This window comes from Oculina patagonica, chromosome 1, assembly GCF_052425735.1.
Source record: "Oculina patagonica isolate OP01 chromosome 1, crgOcupat, whole genome shotgun sequence".
Lineage (NCBI taxonomy): Eukaryota > Metazoa > Cnidaria > Anthozoa > Scleractinia > Oculinidae > Oculina > Oculina patagonica.
This window is the reverse complement of record NC_135758.1, coordinates 36,245,466-36,266,824: the sequence shown is the minus strand read 5'-3', so window position 1 is coordinate 36,266,824 and position 21,359 is coordinate 36,245,466. Positions and strand designations below refer to the sequence as shown.

The window sequence follows — 21,359 nt, the reverse complement described above, 5'->3', positions numbered from 1 at the left end:
TAAAAGGTAACAACTCGTATTTCTTCAAAAGCCTTTGTTGAAATATCTTCTTGGTTTTATCTGTCATAGTGCTTAACCATGCAGCATTTGTCATGCCTTTTGCAAAGTGTCTATGAGTAAATGAATACAGTTGAAAAGAAAAACTCTTCTGTAAATACATTATTGTAAATAAATAGATACGTTTGATGTATTGCGTGAGTTATAAATAATTCTGTAAGCCCCAATATCACTACCTTTTTCAATTCCTTTTCCTTTCCAAGTTCTCTTGTTTCTTTAATTTCTTTTCTCAAAAAAAATCCCAAATTCCATCTGATTCCACCAAGATTGAGAAAGAAAAAGCACCACATGAAAATACCGTTCAATAGCTTTTATTTGTCGTACTTAGAGCGGTTTTCACTTGAGTGTCGAAAGTTAATTGCGTTTGCTTTGGTTTTGCATTACTACGCTTACTGATTGGCTAAACAATCTCGCGCCACCTTTTCAGCCAATCAGAACTAAAACCAAAACCAATCGTGACTTGCTCGCGCACGTTTTCCCGCGCTTCGTGCCAGCTTCATGTATTTGCTTCGAGTTTTGAATGGTTCACTGGATTGTCTGTGTTCTTTGTGATTGGCCAGAGTAATTACTTTGGTTTTGGTTTTACGACACTCAATTGAAAACTGCTCTATGCATAAGAGTAATGATGATGATGATAGATATTTCATGAGGAGGCCTCCAATCACTAATTTGGTACTCAAACAATAAGAATCTAATAAATTGGTAAACCCTAAAAAATAAAATGAAATCGGCAATCTAAACACATGTAAAAAAGTGATGAAATGGTAATATGAGTTTATTCACAATTCTAACCACATTGGAGAAGATTTGCCTGAGCCACTGAAGTTGTAATTAAACATTCCTTCTCCAATTGTTTGCCTCTCTTGAAGCTCCAAGATCACGATGGTTTGGCCGCGTCTGTCGAATGGGTCAGGAAAGGCTTCTGCAAGCTTGTAGACCTGCCGGATAATGTGAGGTGGCGAGGGGGGAAGTTGCCGCACGCAGTGAAGAGACACCGTGTTCTGAGATGCTAAACCAGCAAGAATTGGACAAGATCGGGAGGCCATGGCAGCAAATAAGCACAATGGCAGGACATACTCGCACATTTGCGTAGTTCGTTTTTCAAGGAGATTCTCTTCTGGTGGATCTTCGTCCCGTTATTTTCCACGATACGACTGCATTATAGAGTTCAACGATCTAAGGTGCCGGCCATACGTGGCTTCATCGAGTTCCTAACTTTGAGCCACTCACCACCGCGTGGTCTTTGAAGACTGACCGGTGTGATGTAACTGACCAGAGCTACTGCTGCTTTAACACTAATCCTTTGCGAGGAGGAACACAGGTCTCCAGAGCACATCGCCAATCTTGAGTTTCGTGGAATTTCAACAAAATGTCGAAAACTGGAAGGAAAAACAAAAAGAAATAGAATTTGAAACAGTTAATAACTAAATTTGCAACCGTTTGGCCCACTAGAAATAACCTTAAAGCCATCATATCGCACATACCCGTAAAATAGATGGCTAATGTAAACTAATTTCTCTGCAAAATGAACGAAATGACATTACGTTGTTAAACAAATCCTGCGGCCGCTTACGTCTCGTGTTACCCCTCAGTAAGGGCTCAAAATAACGGCCGGTCAACGGACAATGTCCAGTCAAGATGATGATTTGTCCGGACAAAGTTTCGGTTTGCCAGTCATTTTGACCGGTCACGTACATGGCTTTTAAAATGATAGGTGATGACCAGAAAATAAATAACATTTTTGATACTAATTTATCTTTAAGCTAGCCTAAATTTCAGACTTCCCTCTCAGGAGTACGTAGGCGACCAGAGAGGGATGTCTGAAATTCAGGCTATCTTTAAACGTTAACTTAATTCTAACGACGTTTGACAGGTCAGTTTAAAATGACTGGTCGCTATCACATCTAAGAAGGGCATAAAAAGTGATCTATTCATAAAAATTGCAGCCAAAACAGGGAAGAAATAGCGGGGATTTTATGCCACGCAAAAGAAAACGATCTAACGAAGAGCAGAAACGAGCGGTAGTTTAAAAATGCTATTTTCAATATTTTGAACGGTCAGAAACGGCACGTGACCGAGCTTAAAATCTGTTTGGCTTGTCAACATGACCGGCAACTATCCGAAAATTATTTTCTCCCCTCCCCCCCCCCCCCCCCCCCCCCCACGGAAGATCGCTCGTAAGTGCGTTTGATTTTTTCCCGCCGTTTCACAGCAATCTGAGAACTTTGTATGCGTTATTCTAAATCTGCAAAACGGTATTGCATGCGTTCCAGAACTGCTCATAATTATGTATTTTGTGTAATGGCCATATGATTATGCAAAAATAAAATAATTACTGTATTTTATGCTATCTCATATTTCGTCAGTTCAATATTCTCGGCTCAAGGTGTTATCAGCTGACATTTTTCATTTTTGCTGACAAAATTGCAAAAACGTTTTCTGATTAAGAAGTGTTATACTTTCTTAAAAACACTTCTACCTTTTTTTAGAAAAAGAAAAACAATCCTCCAGCTGCCAGACTGCAGCGTTTGACGAATGAACGGAAAAACCAGCGAACACACAAAAAATATACATAGAAAACAAAAAGGGGTGTTAATTCCTTGATCTACTTTTGTATAAGAATAACATATTGTCTGCGCAACTGTCAAGCGAAAAAGAGAGAATCTAATTAACACCTGCTCTGACACTTTTGTTTGTATAAATATATTTTTTCATTGTTTTTTCTCTTTACTCGTCAAACGCTTCAGGCTCTTAGCTGAAAGACTATATTTTTTAAACAGTTTTTCTTTTTTAACAAGAACCGAATCTTTTTGGAATCAGATGCTATCGAGATCCGTTATCCTCCGTTGGGGGATATCGGGTTTGTTTAATTGGACATCGATCTGCCAGGTGAGTTTCTATAACAATTATTATATTTACATTGTTAGAAATATACATGATTGCGAAATGCATTGTGATTAGGATCTCGAATTATTTTCGAGATGCCCAGAAGGCTCACGCGCCCTGCCGCATGTTGATGGCAAATATTACATAACTGTTTTAAATTTCATAATGTGGCGGGCAGGCCGACATTCTTGTAAGACTACGGCTGCAGGACATCAGCGTTCAGGAATGGCTTTATTTAGAACTGAAAAGCTGCGAAGAACATGTATGAAACGGGTTGCTGACTGAAAACTCCAAAGGAAAAAGGCATGTTTGAGTCAAGTGAGAGCGCGCTGAAAATGACTCGCCAACTGAAGCGAGAAGCTCGCAAGACACATACTGTCCAGACTAAGGTAGTTTATCAGAATTATTCCACAAGCTCCACCTCGATATCTACCTCGATTTCAACCTCAAGTTGTAGCAGTTTACATTCGGTAACTTCTTTTACCAAGAAGGAATCTTGTGTTAGAGAAGTCCACACCGCCGCTCGGGCAATGTTTCCCGAATTCTTCGCACAAACAACGATTACGAATGGACTCTTTCCCGCTGAATCCATCAAGAGTTTGTCCAGTGTAGCAAGTCACCGAACTAGCGTAACCAGAAGTGTTAGATCGAGTGAGCCACAAAAGTGTTACCGTGAAATAGATGATGAAATTAAAAGCTGGTTCATCAGGGAATATGGTCTGGACAACGCTCAAATAAGCTGTCGTTGAATTGAAGAGTGCACGAGCCTGGACACAGAGCATGAAATTTTCGTGAGTGAAATTTAGCGGACGCTAGTGCATGGCAACCGGCAGTCCTCAAGAAGAAATATCAAACTTAAACGCTCGAAGAACGTGCTACGTGGAACAGAAATTTAAAGTTGTATTATCTATAATTTTAGTAGCGTTGGATGTAAAAACAGGGCTCTTCAAGAAGTCTACAGAGCACGGAATTTAGAATAATTAGCACTAGCTTGTCCGTGGCAACAGGCAGTCTTGAAGAAGAATTAAAATGCCACATTCAAAGAAATCGTTTAATGGAACATAAACTTAATCTTACATTTTCCATAATTTGAGTGGAGTTGGACGTCAAAGCAGATTATCGGTCACGAGATTTTAGAACAAAAAAACAGTAGCTTCTTTAGATTTCGCCGGAGAACTCTTATAAACATGAACTAAAATTAATTTTGATTTCCATAATTTTTCTGCCCGACTTTTCTGGGATTAGAAGATTAAACCTGCAAAATGTAAACAGTGAATTTTAATAAACTTTTAAAACAACCAACGGGTGTTTGTTTTGGTATTATCTAAATAAATAAGTTATCTTCATTTTTCGTAAATTATCTTCTTTATGCACGGAATCGTTAGGGCGCGTTATATCTTTCTCTTTCGTGCATCGCTTCTCTCCAAAAAAGCACAGATCAAAGTACTCTTCGCAGCAGGAGCGTTCATAATTTTGCATTTTCCATTTATTTTATAGCAACAAATGAGGCGCTAATTTGGCGCAGTTTGATAGCGCGTCTTTTAGAAAGTTGCGATACAATATCAACAAAAAGATCCCCGGTTTCTAGCCGCGAGAAGTGAAACTCGCGGCCCATAGTTTATTTTATCTTTGTACTGAAGCATTTAGGACTTCGGCAAAAGCGGTATAAAACATATGGTAGTGCAAATCAACAAAAAAAAGAAAAGAAAATGTGCAGCTTACAAGCTGCACATTTTAATCAGTGGTGAAAGACAAAAATAACTGCATCCTTATTGGACGCGCGGGTCGCTTCCTGCACAAACCAGCCGGGCTTATCATCAAATTTCGTTTCATTAATGACGGCAGAAAAATGAAAGGGTGTCGTTCTTGTCATAAAGAAATACTGAAAACTGGTATTTAGTTGTCAAAGATAATATTTCCGTCAAAACAGCTTGTTTTATGGTAAGGTTTGAATGAAATGGCTATTTTTGAAAACAGTGATTACAATTAGATGGCAACCCACTAGGCACAATCTGCGTGCAGGCGTCTTTCTTTTTTCGACGTTTTTCTTGTTTACAAGCTAAAAACGTAGAATAGGGGTTAGTGGACAAAATTTGGAACCACATATTTGTAAACTCTCAAGGGACTTTTTTAATTTCTCAAGGGACTGTTTTAATTTCTCAAGGGATTACTTTCCGCTGTGGGTGATCACTTGCGATCTCGTGAAAAAAAACGTGACTTGTCACATTTACAAACGTTATATAACAATTTTAAAAGTGACATGTCAGCTTTCTTATCTCAACGCACGTGTGTCTGAAAGGCGATCTATAAAAAGCGTCGTACAAACAATGGATTGCGTAACTAAAACACGAATAAATAATCACTAGCACTTACATCGTTTAAAAATTACAAACGTCAAAAATAAACCATACCAAAAAAACTCGCTCTTTTCAAAGATATTATTGAAGTTAAAACAAATGCAAGAGATGGGGGCTTTAGCTTAGGAGCGGTTAAAAATTAGGCCAAATTTGGTCGCTACATGCAAGCGCAACTCTATTTCGTCATCAGCCTAGGTCGTTAGGGACGTGACCTCGCGTTGACAGGGAATGACAGCAATGTTGCATGAATCGGCTTTACAACATGCGATCGTATCTACGCAGTTCGAGTGGAATTTCAGTCAAAGACAGCAAAATTCTTTCTTATTTCATCTTTAAATATAATTCGAAAGCATTCACTGTATATATGGCTTTTGTTTAATCCTGGGTCTTGATATCCGACCCTCGCAGAGCCTAGACAAAACGCAGCTTGAGTGTAACGATTTGTTTACGCTGCAATTATATTTTGCTGTTTCATTTGCTAATTTCGCTGCCGTAATCGACTGCCTTGAAAGGTCCTTGCAATTTTAAAGTATAGAATTGTCAGATCTCGGTGAAATTTGCACTGTTTATTTGTGTAATGTTAAGGAATATGTGTATAAATACCCGGCGCGGACGAGCCATTTTTGACAAAATTATATGGCTGCATTTCCTCCGCGAAGATAGGAAATTGTTAAACTAAACTACAAAGAAACTGTAATGATAAGTTCGAAGAACAATGCACAGGATAAACCTTCGACTCGTACTTCATGCAAAAACGTCGATATCTCGAAGAGACTTTGATTTCCTTCTTGCGGAAGAAAGCGTGAGGCATCTGCACGTAGGCTAACCGGGTCTGAATAAAGAATACTTGAATTTCAACGCAAAAACGCCGATCTACTCACATGCATACAGAGGAGATATTAAAAAAGCGGTAAAAATATGTCATGAAAAGTTCTTGAATGAATGAAACAGAAAGATAATGAATATTTAATAAATGTTTGAATGCCTTTATCTCAGTGTGTGTCTGCCACTATATATAGAGACGTCCCACAGGCAAAATAAGAGTTTTTATGCTTCCTGCATTGTATTCACATGAAGCACAGGTGTCGGCCGGCACCATATGTAGATAAGAATACAGTCAAACCAGATCTCGCCCTCGCGTAAATTGGAGTAAACACGGACATGGAGCTGATTTGTCCCCAGCCGTCTCTCAGTGTCGTAATGAATACTAGCGCGGGAAACGCGGGCGCGAGCTCCGTCCCCAGGGGGGGTACTCCGGCTTGTAAATGACGGGGATGATCGAATGGAGGCAAAACTCAGGACCCCAAAAAATCCCTAAGTCTTCTGTCATTACCCAAAAAAATCCCTGGACCAAAAATAATCCCCCCCCCCCCCCCCCCCCCCCCAAAAAAAAATTCCTTGTCAAATTACCCCAAAATTACCAGAAGGGGCAATGACATAACACAAAGAACGCTCTTTTTGTTTATTCATCATATCATAAAAACGCCAAGGCCATGCAAGGCACATTAGTTCGTTTTTAATACCCCTATCTAAATCAAGTCACCCAAAAAAATACTTGCCAAATTTTCCAACCCAAAAAAATCCCGGAATCGAAAATTTCAAACCCAAACAAATCCTTCGATCATCCCCGTCATTAACAAGTCAGAGTACCCCCCTGGGGCTCCGTCCTTCCTATCATCCTTTCTGCGTCTCCGATTTGACCATTTCTCCCTCGACTCTCGACCTTTACGACGACAAAAGACACGATTGGGGATGAGTCAGGACTTGGAGTAGATAAATGCATTACCTTGGTTCACCGAGAGCACGTTTGAATAGGAGTGATTTCCAGGCTCTCTCTTTCTTTCCATGTACTTGTCGATGGGGAGCCGGGCTGTAGTCACATTTTTAGATTCTGCTCGAGATTTCGTCTTATCCTGACAGCAAAAAAAACGCCTGGTCAGCAATTTTACTCAATCTCTTATGAATACGTTCTATTACAGTACAAACAATAAAATTTAAAAAGTGCGAGCCGATAAAGACTGCTGATCTAAAATCATATCAAACCTCTGATAAAACAAATGGTAAAATGCTTGAAACTTAGAAAAAAAAAGAAAAAACGAAGGTGTTAGTTTCGACAGTCTCGACCCTACGACCGAACAACTCCTTATATATCTAATGCCTAGTGGTAGTTGAAAAATCACACATTTTAAGACCAGAGATGTTCGGGAATCATCTAACCATGGACAACCTTATATAGACCCGTAAATAAGATTAGCATAACCCAGTGACCGACTATTAGGCAAACTCGCAATCTGATTAAGTACGGTCTAATTTTCGATAGACTGCCCTGGAGGCGCGCAAGTAAAATTGCTCCAATCACAAACCAAAACTATGAATAATCCGCTTTCACTGAACTTTTTGTGGAATAGATCGGTCTCTGGGTTCCGCTAAAACAACCAGACGGCTCGCTCTCGGTTTCTATCGACTTTGATAGCTGCCTTAGGGCTTTGCCCCTCGCCAACTATCAGAACAACTCAGTGTGTTACCTTGCGAACGTGATGATCCACAAGTCCACCCACGATATAAACTTTACCTTTGTTCAGCTCATCAAGTTCTGAAATATTAAGGATGAAAGAGCTTCATAGCTGCAGGAAACAGATTCTCAAATAATAGATACGACATTAAAGACAAGAAATAATAAATTTTAATTTTTCACGGAATACGATAATAAGGACACACGCCACTGGTGTGTAGTTATCCGTTTTGCGTTGACCCGGTGTTTTGGAAATAGTATCGTTTTCGCCGTTAAGCGAAAGCGTATTCATTCTGAAATAAAGGAGATACTTTGCGTTCTATTGTTTTCTCAGTTCCTCAATGCTAAAGCACTTGCGTTTTCATAGTCATAGAAGTTTTTCATGTTGGCTTTTTACCGGTTTTAGTCCATCAGAATACATCATAATGCCGGCAGAATACATATCTAAACCGTGCGTAGGGAGATTGGTGAGAGGGCGGCAGTTTTCCTATTCGCCATTTTGACTATTAACATTTCGCGTATAGAGTGTGCAGATTATGGTCACTTGATCGACCTTCTACTCAGCGTTCAGCAGATGAGGTAACTTTTAAGTAAAATTTTACTACGTGTAAGGTTTTTCAACTTTAAAACTTTGTGGAACGATCTAACTATATCAAAGAACGAACTAACTATTTCGTGGAACGAACTGTCTATTTTATGGAACGAACTGACTTTACTTTGGAACAAACTGACTTGGAACGACAGGACCATGGGACGAAGTGACTGCCTGGATACCGGTGGAAAAAGCCAACTGAAGAAGTACTAATGTGTTCACTGGAAGGGCTTATCTGGCAAATGTCCATAAAACTTCAAATTGTTCTTTAGTGCCTTTTGTTGATTGATGCCGTTTACCAAAACTAGGTTAAAGCGTTTTTCAATTGCATGCAGTGCATGCAGTGCGCTAACCATTAGTCCACCGCGCGCCCCACGGTGCAATCTCGTCCCCAGAGGCCGCGATCCTTCTGGTCTGCGCCAGGGATGTTTCCCGGCCCGCTGGTCAAGGGAAACGCAGGCTCTGGGGACGAGATTGCCCACGGTGACGAGGTAGGGACGAAACGATAAATTGCGCATGCGGTTATTGCCTCATCGATTGGTTGAGGCTATTGACAGATAACACTGATACTGTTATATAGACCTGACTCTTTGCAGTGATTTCCATATATATATATTCGGCAGATTATCTCTAGAATATACAGAATGATTTTGGGTTTTTATTCCTTACCGTTAGGTGAATCAGGTGTGAGATATACAACATCGTCAGGGTCAAACAATGTCAAATAACTCTCCTCTGACACACTAACCTAAGAAAATTAAAGTAACATAAATTACATAACTTAAACGTCATCTAACAAACCGAATGTTTTTGTCCATTATTGTACAGTTTTAAGTTAAGACAAGTAAAGCCAAGTTTTAAAAACAAACTTGTCATTACAAGCCACGTTAGATTAGCATCAAAAAGGGCTACGATTTTGATAGCGGAATTTATGAAATCTTAGTACTTTTGGCTCAATCAATTCTGTAGGAGAGGATGCAGCTGATATCTACCAAGACAAGTAGCTTTTCCCGGGTTTGGGTTGTTTGGGATTCCCTTACCATCAGCTTACTGAAGTCCAAGGACTGTCTGGCGCACTCTCGGTACACTCTGCCACCCGTCTCTAGTCCCGTCAGGTGCAGATGAACAGGCGAAACTGACTTCATGTTAGAACCATACAGCTGTCGCACCTGAGCCGCAAGTTTGGTTACTTCCTGGAAATGAATGGTGTTACAATCGGAAAAACTGCCATAAAATCATCAAATCATTGCAATCATTCAATCAATCAATCAATCGTTGGTTCATCTGTCCGTCCATCCGTCCGTCAGTCCGTCCATCAGTATACGAGAAAATAGTTCAACCTTGGCAGTAAACGGAATAAATGATTGAAAAACGTACTGACCTTGTTGCGCATGTCATCCGATACAGTAAAATCAATCGCCACTCTTTGTCCGCCGCTCTTCATGGCATTTTCTACTCTCTCTTTTTGAATTTCCTTAAGTAGAATTTTGGGAATGCGATTCTCATCTTTTTGTAGCATGAAAAGCAAAAGATAAAATAAGTTAAAAACTCTCGAAAAAGTAAACTGACACGTAAATAATTCACTACATTAACGACCCAAAATTAAATAAAAAAAGTTGGGCTTCAAATCAAAGGTGCCACACATTTCACTTGTTTGCATATGCCTTTGTAAATCGGTAACTGAAGTTGACGGGGGCGACTGTCTGTGCAGTAGAACAAAAGCTGGAAGTATTAAAAGAGTTCTTAAAATTAGAACAGACTGATTGAGTTTTCGTTCGCCCAAGAAAAGTGGCCAGAATAGCGAGGTGGTCATGGGCCAGCTAACAGACTAGCATCTTTCAGATCCTTCGATTCCTTGATGGATTGTTTTGTAATGTTAAATTTGAAATAGTTCCAAACAATTTCATGCCAAGCATAAACTCGCTGAAAAAAGAAGAATGGCAGGCAGGAGATAAGTGAAAACAGTGGGAAAAATATGAAATAGTCTACATTTTATAACATAATTATATTATAGCGAAAATTTTTGGCAATAAACCTGTAATAAAATCTGTACGTCGCACTTTCTATAAAGTAATCTACTGTATATGTACCTATACCTTTCACGGTCTCAGTTTCCTTTGCGGATTGCTTTTCAGCCTTTTTTTCCTCTCGACTTCGTTTAAAGAAATCCTGAAATGAATATTATATAGAACACTAAAAACAAAATAACGACAGATTTTAAATAAACAGGTGAAATACAATCCTAAACATTTTCCAACAAATGACAAAAACACTTTAAAGTTTACCTTTTTCCCTTTCATCCTTACCAAAGACTTCATTTCATTTCTCTGTGTTGACAAAGAAAAAAAAGATAGCTTGTAGTTACAAAGTGTGACAGCTGTTGTATTACAAAGTGCAGCTAGTGTTCTTAAAAAGTGCAACAAGATTATTCCAACTTGTGACAGAACAGTATTTAAATTTTGCTTTAATTATAAGAGAAACAAATTTCTCCATTGACATTTGTAATTTTTTTATCGTAGGAATGACTTACAGAAAGCAGCGCCATTTCTTTTCTGAGTTCACCAACTAGCAGCCGAATGTCCTCCAGGTTTTTTGCCTCATTAAGGTTAGTGCTCAAATTATGAAACCTGGACAAACTAGAAAAAAAAATGTATATAAATTGTACATTAACACTTATGGTGCCAATAACAAAAAATCTACAAAGCGAGCAGGTACAATGCCACATTCACTAACTACAGTACTGTTACTTACACTTATTAAAGGAGAAGTTCACTCCAGAATGGCCATTTATTTTCTTTATGTCAATAAAAAGTTTATACAAAGATATGTTATTCACCAAAATTTCAGCCTCCAACGTGCGCTATAACCCTACGAAATCTTTCCCAAAACTCGACAACTGAACGCCGCCATCTTGGAGCTGGTAATGTATGCATGACGTCAAAGAGCTCAGCCTGAAGTTTGGCGGAAAATTGTAATAGTCGAAACTCCTTGTTTTCTGTATTTCTTGGAGCTCTGTTTGAGCAAAATGGAAATGCACAAACAGGCATTTTGACAAACAAAAGCCACCACGAAAAAAACAAGGAGTTTCGAGAATTTAAATTTTCCCGCCAAACTTCAGGCTGAGCTCTTTGACGTCACGCATACATTACCAGCTCCAAGATGGCGGCGTTCAGTTGTCGAGTTTTAAGACAGATTTCGTAGTGTTATAGTGCACGTTGGAGGCTGAAATTTTGGTGAATAACATATCTTTGTATAACCTTTTTATTGGCGGAAAGAAAATAAATGGCCATTCTGGAGTGAACTTCTCCTTTAAGGATAGGAGAAAATGTGTTGATGTTAAACAGACAAAGATATGTTGATTTTTCCCTTACTAATATCCACAAAATCCATTGAGATGTTGTTTGATGTTAGGAATAGGTGTTGAATGTAGTTCGCACAGCTCCAGATATTGATTGATGACATCTAATACTGGTGGCTGTTTCTTGCAGAATAGTGCTGGGTTACCTTCCAAAGATTCTTTAAAAAAAATAAGAATAATTATTTAATCATACATTATTTTTCAAACTGCGCTTACCTTATCTACCACATGAGATCAAAAAAATTTTTTTAACAAGAATAAAAGTTATCCTATGCAAAATGATTGAAGCAGATATATCTGTGCAATGGAAAGCTTACTGTATGATTACACTGTACAAATAAAGATGGTAAATTAAATTGTTTTTGGAGAGCTTACTTGTACTGTCCATATATTTCTTATACAATTAACAATCAATAAATTTACATTGTGTGGTTCCAGAAAATATCCATACCCCCCACAAAGGGATTTGCCCTATGACCCCTCCCCCCACCCACCCCTCTGGAAATTCCAATTTAGCTTCATACAATGCTTTAAAGTTTTGGGTTTTTGTGACCCCCACTCCTCCCCGAAATTTCCAATCCCTTCTGTGGGGGGAGTATGGGTATTTTCTGGAACCACACATTGTCAAGCAGACAGGTGACTGAAATTGTTTTGCCTTGATGTAATATGTAGCTTTAACCACAGTATCAGAACTAACATTGAGTGTTCACCAAAACATTCATACCTTCCCCACAGAAGGTTTTTGGTTTGAACTCCCCACCCCCAACCTTCCAGAAATTCCAGTTAAGATTCCTACTTTGGCTTTTGAGAACCCACCCCCACCCCCTCAGAATTTCCAGTGACCTTCTGTGGGTTGGGTATGGATATTTTCTGGAACAACACATTAAAAGTTGTAGCTGCATCAAAATCCAAAAAGAGAATTAAAAAATTGTTCAATGGTCTCTGGACATGTTTACATTTGGAGCAGTTAAATGTAAGCTGTGTACTTGTATGAAGATACCTTCCAGTATCCTTGACTAATAGAGTGACCAACAGAGTGACCAATATTGACCTTTGGCATGCAGTTTAACTGTTACCTGAAGCAGCCACACCATGAACACCAGTGTATTCTATACATTTGTCAATTTCCCACAAAGTGGATGAACCAACATCAAGGATTAAAGGCAGGGAAACAGACTCTCTACAGATTAAAAGGTAAAAAAACAGCATTGCATATCTTATCTGAGTCAAATGTGTCCCAAAATTGGATATGATATTTTGGTGGAGTTTTTTCTGCCTCGACTAACTCGACCGGCCAATTCAAAGCCTATATAAAGGCACATAGGAATACTAGTGTACTGAGAGAATTATAAGGATCTATTACCACCACTCGAGTTCCGCTCCAATCCTGTCCGCTACAGTCTTTACTTCACTGCTCTGCCCTACTATACTCTTCTCTACTTTATACTGCTGTAGTCTACACCACTCTACTCTACTTCACCTCTATTCGACTCGACTCGACTCGACTCAACTACTACTCTTCTCTACTCTACTCCACCTCTACTATACTCGACTCGACTCGACTCTGCTCTATACTACTGTACTCTACACCACTCTACTCTACTCTGCCTCGACTCGACTCAACAACTACTCTTCTCTACTCTACTCCACCTCTACTATACTCGACTCGACTCCACTCCACTCGACGTTATACTACTGTGCTCTACACCACTCTACTCTACTCCACCACTATACTCGACTCGACTCTACCCCACTCAACTATAGGCTACTCTTCTCGACTCTACTCTACTCAATACTACGGTACTCTACAAAACTCTACTCTACTCCACCTCGACTCGACCCGACTCGACTCGTAAAGTTAAGAATGAAAACCGGCACAGGGCCGTAGAAGTGTACAGTTAAGATATAAAATGTAGGGCCGTAGAAGTGTACAGTTTAGAATGAAAACGTAGAGCCGTAAAAGCATAAAGTTTAGAATGAAAACGTAGAGCCGTAAAAGCATAAAGTTTAGAATGAAAACGTAGACTTGTAGAAGTGTAAAGTTTAGAATGAAAACGTAGAGCCGTAGAAGCGTAAAGTTTAAAATGAAAACGTAGTAGCATACAATTAAGAATTAAAACGTAGAGCCGTAATTTAAGCGTAAAGTTTAGAATGAAAACGTAGGGCATTAGAAGTGTACAGTTAAGAATTAAAACGTAGAGCAGTGGAAGCGTACAATTAAGAATTAAAACGTAGAGCAGTGGAAGCGTACAATTAAGAATTAAAACGTAGAGCAGTGGAAGCGTACAATTAAGAATTAAAACGTAGAGCAGTGGAAGTGTACAATTAAGAATTAAAACGTAGAGCAGTGGAAGCGTACAATTAAGAATTAAAACGTAGAGCCGTAATTTAAGCGTAAAGTTTAGAATGAAAACGTAGGGCATTAGAAGTGTACAATTAAGAATTAAAACGTAGAGCAGTGGAAGCGTACAATTAAGAATTAAAACGTAGAGCCGTAGAAGTGTACAATTAAGAATTAAAACGTAGAGCCGTAGAAGCGTACAATTAAGAATTAAAACGTAGAGCCGTAGAAGTGTACAATTAAGAATTAAAACGTAGAGCAGTGGAAGCGTACAATTAAGAATTAAAACGTAGAGCCGTAGAAGTGTACAATTAAGAATTAAAACGTAGAGCCGTAGAAGCGTACAATTAAGAATTAAAACGTAGAGCCGTAGAAGTGTACAATTAAGAATTAAAACGTAGAGGCGTAGAAGTGTACAGTTTCAAATGAAAACGTTGGGCCGTAGAAGTGTACAATTAAGAATTAAAACGTAGAACCGTAGAAGTGTACAGTTTAAAATGAAAACGTAAGAGCCGTGAAAGCGTAAACTTTTAAATGAAAACGTAGAGCCGTAAAAGCGTAAAGTTTAAAATGAAAACGTAGAGCCGTAAAAGCGTAAAGTTTAAAATGAAAACGTAGAGCCGTAGAAGCGTAGTGTTTAAAATGAAAATGTAAGGCCGTAAAAGCGTAAAGTTTAGAATGAAAACGTAGGGCCGTAAAAGCGTAAAGTTTAGAATGAAAACGTAGGGCCGTAAAAGCGTAAGGTTTAAAATGAAAAAGGAATAGCCGTAGAAGCGTAGTGTTTAAAATGAAAATGTAAGGCCGTAAAAGCGTAAAGTTTAGAATGAAAACATAGAGCCGTAAAAGCGTAGTGTTTAAAATGAAAACGAAGAGCAGTAAAAGCGTAAAGTTTAAAATGAAAACGTAGAGCCGTAGAAGCGTAGTTTAAAATGAAAACGTAGAGCCGTAAAAGCGTAGTGTTTAAAATGAAAACGTAGAGCCGTAAAAGCGTAAAGTTTAAAATGAAAACGTAGGGCCGTAAAAGCGACAAGTTTAAAATGAAAACGTAGAGCCGTAGAAGCGTATAGTTTAGAATGAAAACGTAGGGCCGTAAAAGCGTAGTGTTTAAAATGAAAACGTAGAGCCGTAAAAGCGTAAAGTTTAAAATGAAAACGTAGGGCCGTAAAAGCGTCAAGTTTAAAATGAAAACGTAGAGCCGTAGAATCGTAAAGTTTAGAATGATCACGTAGGGCCTTAGAAGTGTACAGTTGAGAATTAAAACGTAGGGCCGTAAAAGCGTAAAATTTAGGATGAAAACGTAGGGCCGTAGAAGCGTACAGTTTAGAATTAAAACGTAAAGCCGTAGAAGTGTAAAGATTAGAATTAAAACGTAGACCCGTAGAAGTGTAAAGTTTAGAATGAAAACTTTGGGCCGTGAGAAGTGTACAGTTTAGAATTAAAACGTAGAGCCGTAGAAGTGTACAGTTTAGTGGAGTGGATTGGAGTGGAGTGGAGTCGAGTCGAGATGATTCAAGTCGAGTCCAGTAGAGTAGAGTCGAGTAGCCTACAGTAGAGTAATCTCGCATCAAATATAGAAGAGTAGAGTAGAGTCGAGTAGAGTCGAGTCGAGTCGAGGTGATTCAAGTCGAGTCCAGTAGCCTACAGTAGAGTAATTTCGAATCAAATATAGAAGAGTAGAGTCGAGTCGAGTAGAGCAGCGTACAGAAGAGTAGACTCGAATAAAGTATATTATTGTAGAGTAGAGTAGAAAAGGGTAGCAGTATAGTAGAGTCGAGTAGAGTATAGTACAGTACAGTAGAGTCGAGTAGAGACGAGAACAGTCACATAAGCTTATATAAACGTACAGTAGCGTGGAGACGACTGAATAAAGAAGTGTTGAGAGTAGAGACCAGTCGAGTCGAGAATCGTACAGTAGACTGAGACGACTAGCCAGAATATAGTTAGTAGAGTAGAGTACAAAAGAGTGTAGTCTAGTAGAGACGAGTTCTGTCAAGTAACGTACGTAGATGCGGGAGTAGAGTACATGATAGTAAAGCAGATTCACGTGGTGTCCAGCAGAGTAGGGTACAACAGTTGGGTATTCAAGTATTGCGTTGAGTTGAAAAGAGTCGTGATGGTGAAGTAGAGTTTAGTCGAGTTAAGAAAAGTTGTTTTTATGTGGTAAATTTGACTTGAGATGATAAGAGTAGAAAGTTTACTCGAGATGATAAGAGAAACTAAAGATGTGATGTAATTAGTTGCATAGAGTTAAGAAAACCTATTATCATGTGGTAGGGTTCAATCGAGAGGATGAGAAGAGTTGTGATGGTCTAATAGACTTAATTGTGGTTGAGTCAAAATAATTGAATCAAGTATAGTTAGTTGAGTACTTACAGATCAACCGGAATGTTACTAAAAGAGGACTAATAACTTACAGAATAACTTTAATGTAAAGGCAGTCGAGCTAGTCGAGATACAGAAAAAACTCCACCAAAATTTTCTATCCAATTTCGTGCCAGGTATAATCTGAGTAATGATTGGAATTATCCCAAACCCAGCAAGGTGATAATGATAATGGGACACTGCACTTAAGAAATGATAGTTGTCTGTAAGCAGGCTTTTGGGTTTGTGTTTCACACAGTGCTCTTTTGTTTGGGTTTCATGATGCTTGTTGTCTGATTTTGTCTGACTCGTACCCAGTTGTCAGTCATCTCCTCCGCTTCTTCCCTTCCTTCCCATGATTCCCTCTGTGTTCAGCAGTCGACTCAAGACGGACTCAAAAGACAACTGGGGACGAGTCAGTGATTTTGTTGGCTTTTGTGCACATAGGGGGCAGAGCAGGGGGGCAGAAGTCCCCCGCCCAAACGAAAATTTGGGGGGCTCAGCCCCCCCACGTTTTGGGCCAAAAATATTGTGAGGGCAGCGTAAAATTGATTTGTCAGATATTCTATCTTATGATTGAGCTCCAATTGTCTTCGAAACTTCCTTAGAAGCCTTCGGAAAAGTTCAAAAAATGATTGGAATTGTTCGTATGACCTTCAAACCACAATCAGAGAATCTTCAGAAATCCTGGGTCTAGAAAATGTACAGAAAACAAAAAGTTGTATCAAATATGAAAACCTGTCGTGTATTTTTAGGACAGCCTTAGTTCCAAAAAGCTCCACCACCTCCAGTGCAAGTATGCACAGTAACAATCACAGTCAAAAATTAAGGGAATAAAGAAAATGGAAAAATAATAGCCAAATGTAAAAAACTGTCATTATCTATAAGCCTAGCCTGTGTAAAGCGTTCTTAATCGTGTTTTAGTATCTTGCTGTTATCTTTAAATTTCACATAAATTATTATATCGGATATCTGGATGACCGGATCTGAATCATGCAGTTCCAAATATAACACAACAAACAAGTGAGATAAAACACCATCGAGCTAGATCGATAAAATGAAAGAAGCATAACATTTACAACACAAAATCTCTTTACCAGCTTTCTTCATTCTCCAAGTAAAGCTACAACATTTTTCGGTGAAGCCAGACAAAGATATTAAAATGTGTCATTCGTAAAATACATTGTGCAACAGTATTAGTTAACGACCAGACCCGGAATCTCTCACAAACCGCACTTATAAAAGATGTGGCAAATTAAAGAGGTTTCAAACTACAGCCCAGAAATTTTCTAGACCACGGTCTTCACCATACTGTGGCTTTTTGCAGCTTGTGCCCTTCAGAAACAAGTGAGATGCAAAAAGCTGTAAAGTTTGAATGCTCGCCACACGCTGAAATAATTTGGAACACCACAAGCTATCGCCAGCATTAATCAAAGGTAATTTACAACAGGTTTAATGAATGGTTTTTGTGTAAGGACCAATCAGATCATTTCCCACACATTCTGGGAAAACCGCCCACAGCAGAACATGATTAAGAATGCCATAACACAGATGTCCCCTCTGCAATTTTTTTGAGTGGAGCGGGATGGCTGTACACAGGCTACTATAAGCCTCACTCCTAACGTTCTGTTTAACTCTTGATCACTGTTAAGGTTGCACAGATTGTTACTCTTACCTGATGAACTTGACAGAATCCCAGTCCTTCTTGGTAATAATGGAGTTAATCTTCTCTGGTCTGGGTTTATGGAGCAGCAGAAGCTAATTAACAAAAATACTTACATTAGAGCTGCAGCAAGTATTGACAAACAATAACAACACCAATAACAAGGATACATGTAAATGTAGTCAACAACAAACATTTGGCTAGGTTTTCATCTATGCCTTGGAGATTCCAAGACCTAAGGCTTACCCCATGTCTCGAATATTGAGGATAATAAGCTAAGAGATTTTGGGTGGACTCTCAAAATTGTTAAATATTCTGGCAGAATTCCCATAACACAGTAATGAGGCCCTGTTAGGTGGGGGTCTTCGTGTCCCCCGTCTGAATTTCAAACCTTTTCATGTCGCAATTTCAAAAGGTTTGCATGTCGCTGTCGGAATTTCGAATTTGTCCATAGCCACTGATAATAATGGAAATGTTTGAGTCCGGAGTGCATAACCGAAAATAATGTGTTCTCGAAATTCTTTCGCCCAAGTATTCCCTATTCTTGGATCTGTCAATTAGATCTGTTGGCACAGACGAAGGAGACACCTTCCTAGGGGGGTCTGGGGGCATCCCCCCCACAGAAAATTTTGAAAAACTGAAGTAGACGTGTGTTCCTTTATTCTGAGCCTGTACAAACAGAACATGGAGTGAATAATTTTCAGAATGATGGATCATTATGTAGTTACTTATTTAAAGCAGCCTAAAAATGAACTGTTAGAGCGTAAGATTGCAGTCATTCAATGCACGAGAATGGTCTTTACAAGGTCAGGCTATTTTGCCTACAAGCCACTTAAAAAAGCGCCAATGTCGCTGTCGATTTTGCTGTTTTCTTTGTCGCTGTCGTTATTTCACGGGAGCATCTCGTCGTCATTTAAGCTCCTTCATGTCGCCTTGCCTTGTGGGCATGGCTTAAATTCATAATAGGTGACATTTTTTGCACCTTGCTGGGGACGCACCTTGCTGGAGCGCTTGCCTCCCAGCAATGTGGCCCGCGTTCGAATCCTGGACCTGGCGTCATGTATGGGTTGAGTTTGTTGTTGGTTCTTGTCCTTGTTTCGAGGATTTTCTCCAGGTTCTCCAATTTTCTCCCTCCACAAAAATCAACACTTCAAAGTCCAATTCAATCAGGAATACATGGCCCCACAAGCTTCTAGCTTTACATGTAAACCCAGTTGTGTCTTAATAATGGTACCGGTAATTTATATTTTATTATTGAAAACTAGAGGAAATTTTGTACAGTGTACCTCGCATCCTACTTCTTGGAGTGATTTTCCCTTCCTAATTGTGTCATCAACTGCTTGTTGATTCAAGGGAAGCTTGCAAACAATAGATGTGTTACACTCTTGGTGAACTCTCTGAATACAGTCAAGCCAAGAGTTCCATGTGTCATGCTGATCATCAGTTAGCAGTGCATTAGAACTGGAGTTGTTACAGTTTGTGATATCAACAGCATCACAAAGGTCTTCCAATCTATTAACTGTCTCCACAAGACTGTCAGGATCTTCTGAAGACAACTAAAAGACATATTTACAACTTTAAGAGGTGTTCAAGTCACAGTAGAATAAACTGTTTAGAAATTAAGTAACCCTTTACTTTGTAATTTTTATTGCCTTAAGAAAAACGACCACAGCAGCCACACAAATAAGTAGAAGAGCTAACAATAGGTACTTCAGTTTCTTCAATTTTTAAATTCACTTTTTAACATTGTTTGGAAGTTCTGTCTTGGTATCAAAAGGGTTAGGGGTTTATAGGTTGAACTAAATTATGCCACCTTCAACATTATTAATATTAACCCTTTTGGATCAATGATCTGAAGAATCTAACCATCTACACTCCAGATGTATACATCAGATCATATTTAAACCCGGATTATGGGGTTTTATGATCCATGGGTTTCTTTGGGAAAGGATTTAGAAAAGTTAATTGGTCCAGCGGTCTTGGCTGTGAAAATTTAGTTTTGCTCTTTGTAAACACTGTTATATAAATTTTTGCTGATATTTTATGTTCTGTGCAAAATGTGCTTATGGGGTTGTCATGGCAAAAGATCCATTTTCGGATTCATTGTTTCTTTGGGAGCAAAGTATCCGTGTGATCTGAGATTAATGATCTAATCTTGGATTTTCCCAAAGAAACGCACCCTTAGCCAATTTGACAATTGAAAGAAATGTCCTAAGAAGTGACGGTGAGAAGTGAGGAAGGGGCAGACGTCGGAAGTAAAACATACGGGAAGCGAAAGGTTCAGAGACCCTGTCTCCGCCACTCCACCACCCCACCCTCCCCCCTCACCGTGCCGACCCAAGGGGGGGGGCACCCTGTATATTTTTGGGTGGGGGTGTGCCGCTGGGACTCTGAAACCCTTACCCTATACCAGACCATCTTCAGCTGGTTTTGCAACCCTATACCAGACTAGATACTGAAATCCCTACCCTATCCCAGACTTGCTTCTTTTTAGAACTGCATCACTAGAAGTGTTTTAAATGGAAAACCATCTGCCAACAATGTTGTCACAATGATTTTATTTATGTCTAGGGAAGCCTCCTTCTCTCTTCCATATTTCTATTCCTCATACTACTGATCAGTTTCCCATCAAATGATACCCTATTCCAGACCAGAACTCTCTGATTTCTATACCCTATCCCAGACTAAACTCCTTGAAAACCATACCCTTCACAGCGGCACATACCTATATAGCTCATATATGGGAGTGCCCCCCCCCCCCCTCGGGCGCCGACCCCACCACCTTCATACACTCACTGACTCATATGCCACTGTGTTTTCCCTCGATCTCTTAGATAATAACAGCCATTAAACTAAACCCCATTTCAAACCTGAACAATCAAAGGCCGATCCTCTTGCCTAGTTGCTGAAATACCGAACAAATCGTCTCGTGTATCTGTTGCACCTTGAGTAGAGTTATCAAATGTCTTCACCACATTAGTAAAGCACAAATGAACACCCAGCTTTCTGATAAGGAGCCTCCAGGAAAGATCTTGAACATTCGCAAATGGTGACGCGACATAACGACAATTTGAAAGAAACTTCAATGATGACATATTCACAAAGTAGAAAGAAAAATATCACCGATCGCATTTTGCGCCATGGTGGCCGCCATTTTGGTTTCCTTTTCTTGCCCAGGTTTCCTCATTGCGCACACATGTTAGAGACCTGGGAAAGAATTTCTCCATGACCT

General features: G+C 39.3%; 1 protein-coding gene across 1 annotated transcript; it reads right to left on the bottom strand.

The window, feature by feature from the left end:
• Positions 1–114: 114 nt before the first annotated feature.
• On the bottom strand, positions 115–21,339 carry LOC144667521 (tRNA-dihydrouridine(16/17) synthase [NAD(P)(+)]-like). Its single transcript, XM_078528952.1, has 14 exons — positions 20,998–21,339; positions 19,414–19,683; positions 18,140–18,222; positions 12,839–12,942; positions 11,776–11,920; positions 10,935–11,040; positions 10,690–10,731; positions 10,501–10,573; positions 9,786–9,910; positions 9,445–9,597; positions 9,074–9,152; positions 7,826–7,893; positions 7,087–7,213; positions 115–1,436 (listed from the first exon to the last, which is right to left on the bottom strand). The coding sequence occupies exons 1-14, from the start codon at positions 21,220–21,222 to the stop codon at positions 1,336–1,338; spliced, it is 1,701 nt and encodes a 566-aa protein (XP_078385078.1). The 5' UTR covers positions 21,223–21,339; the 3' UTR covers positions 115–1,335.
• Between the last annotated feature and the right edge of the window lie 20 nt (positions 21,340–21,359).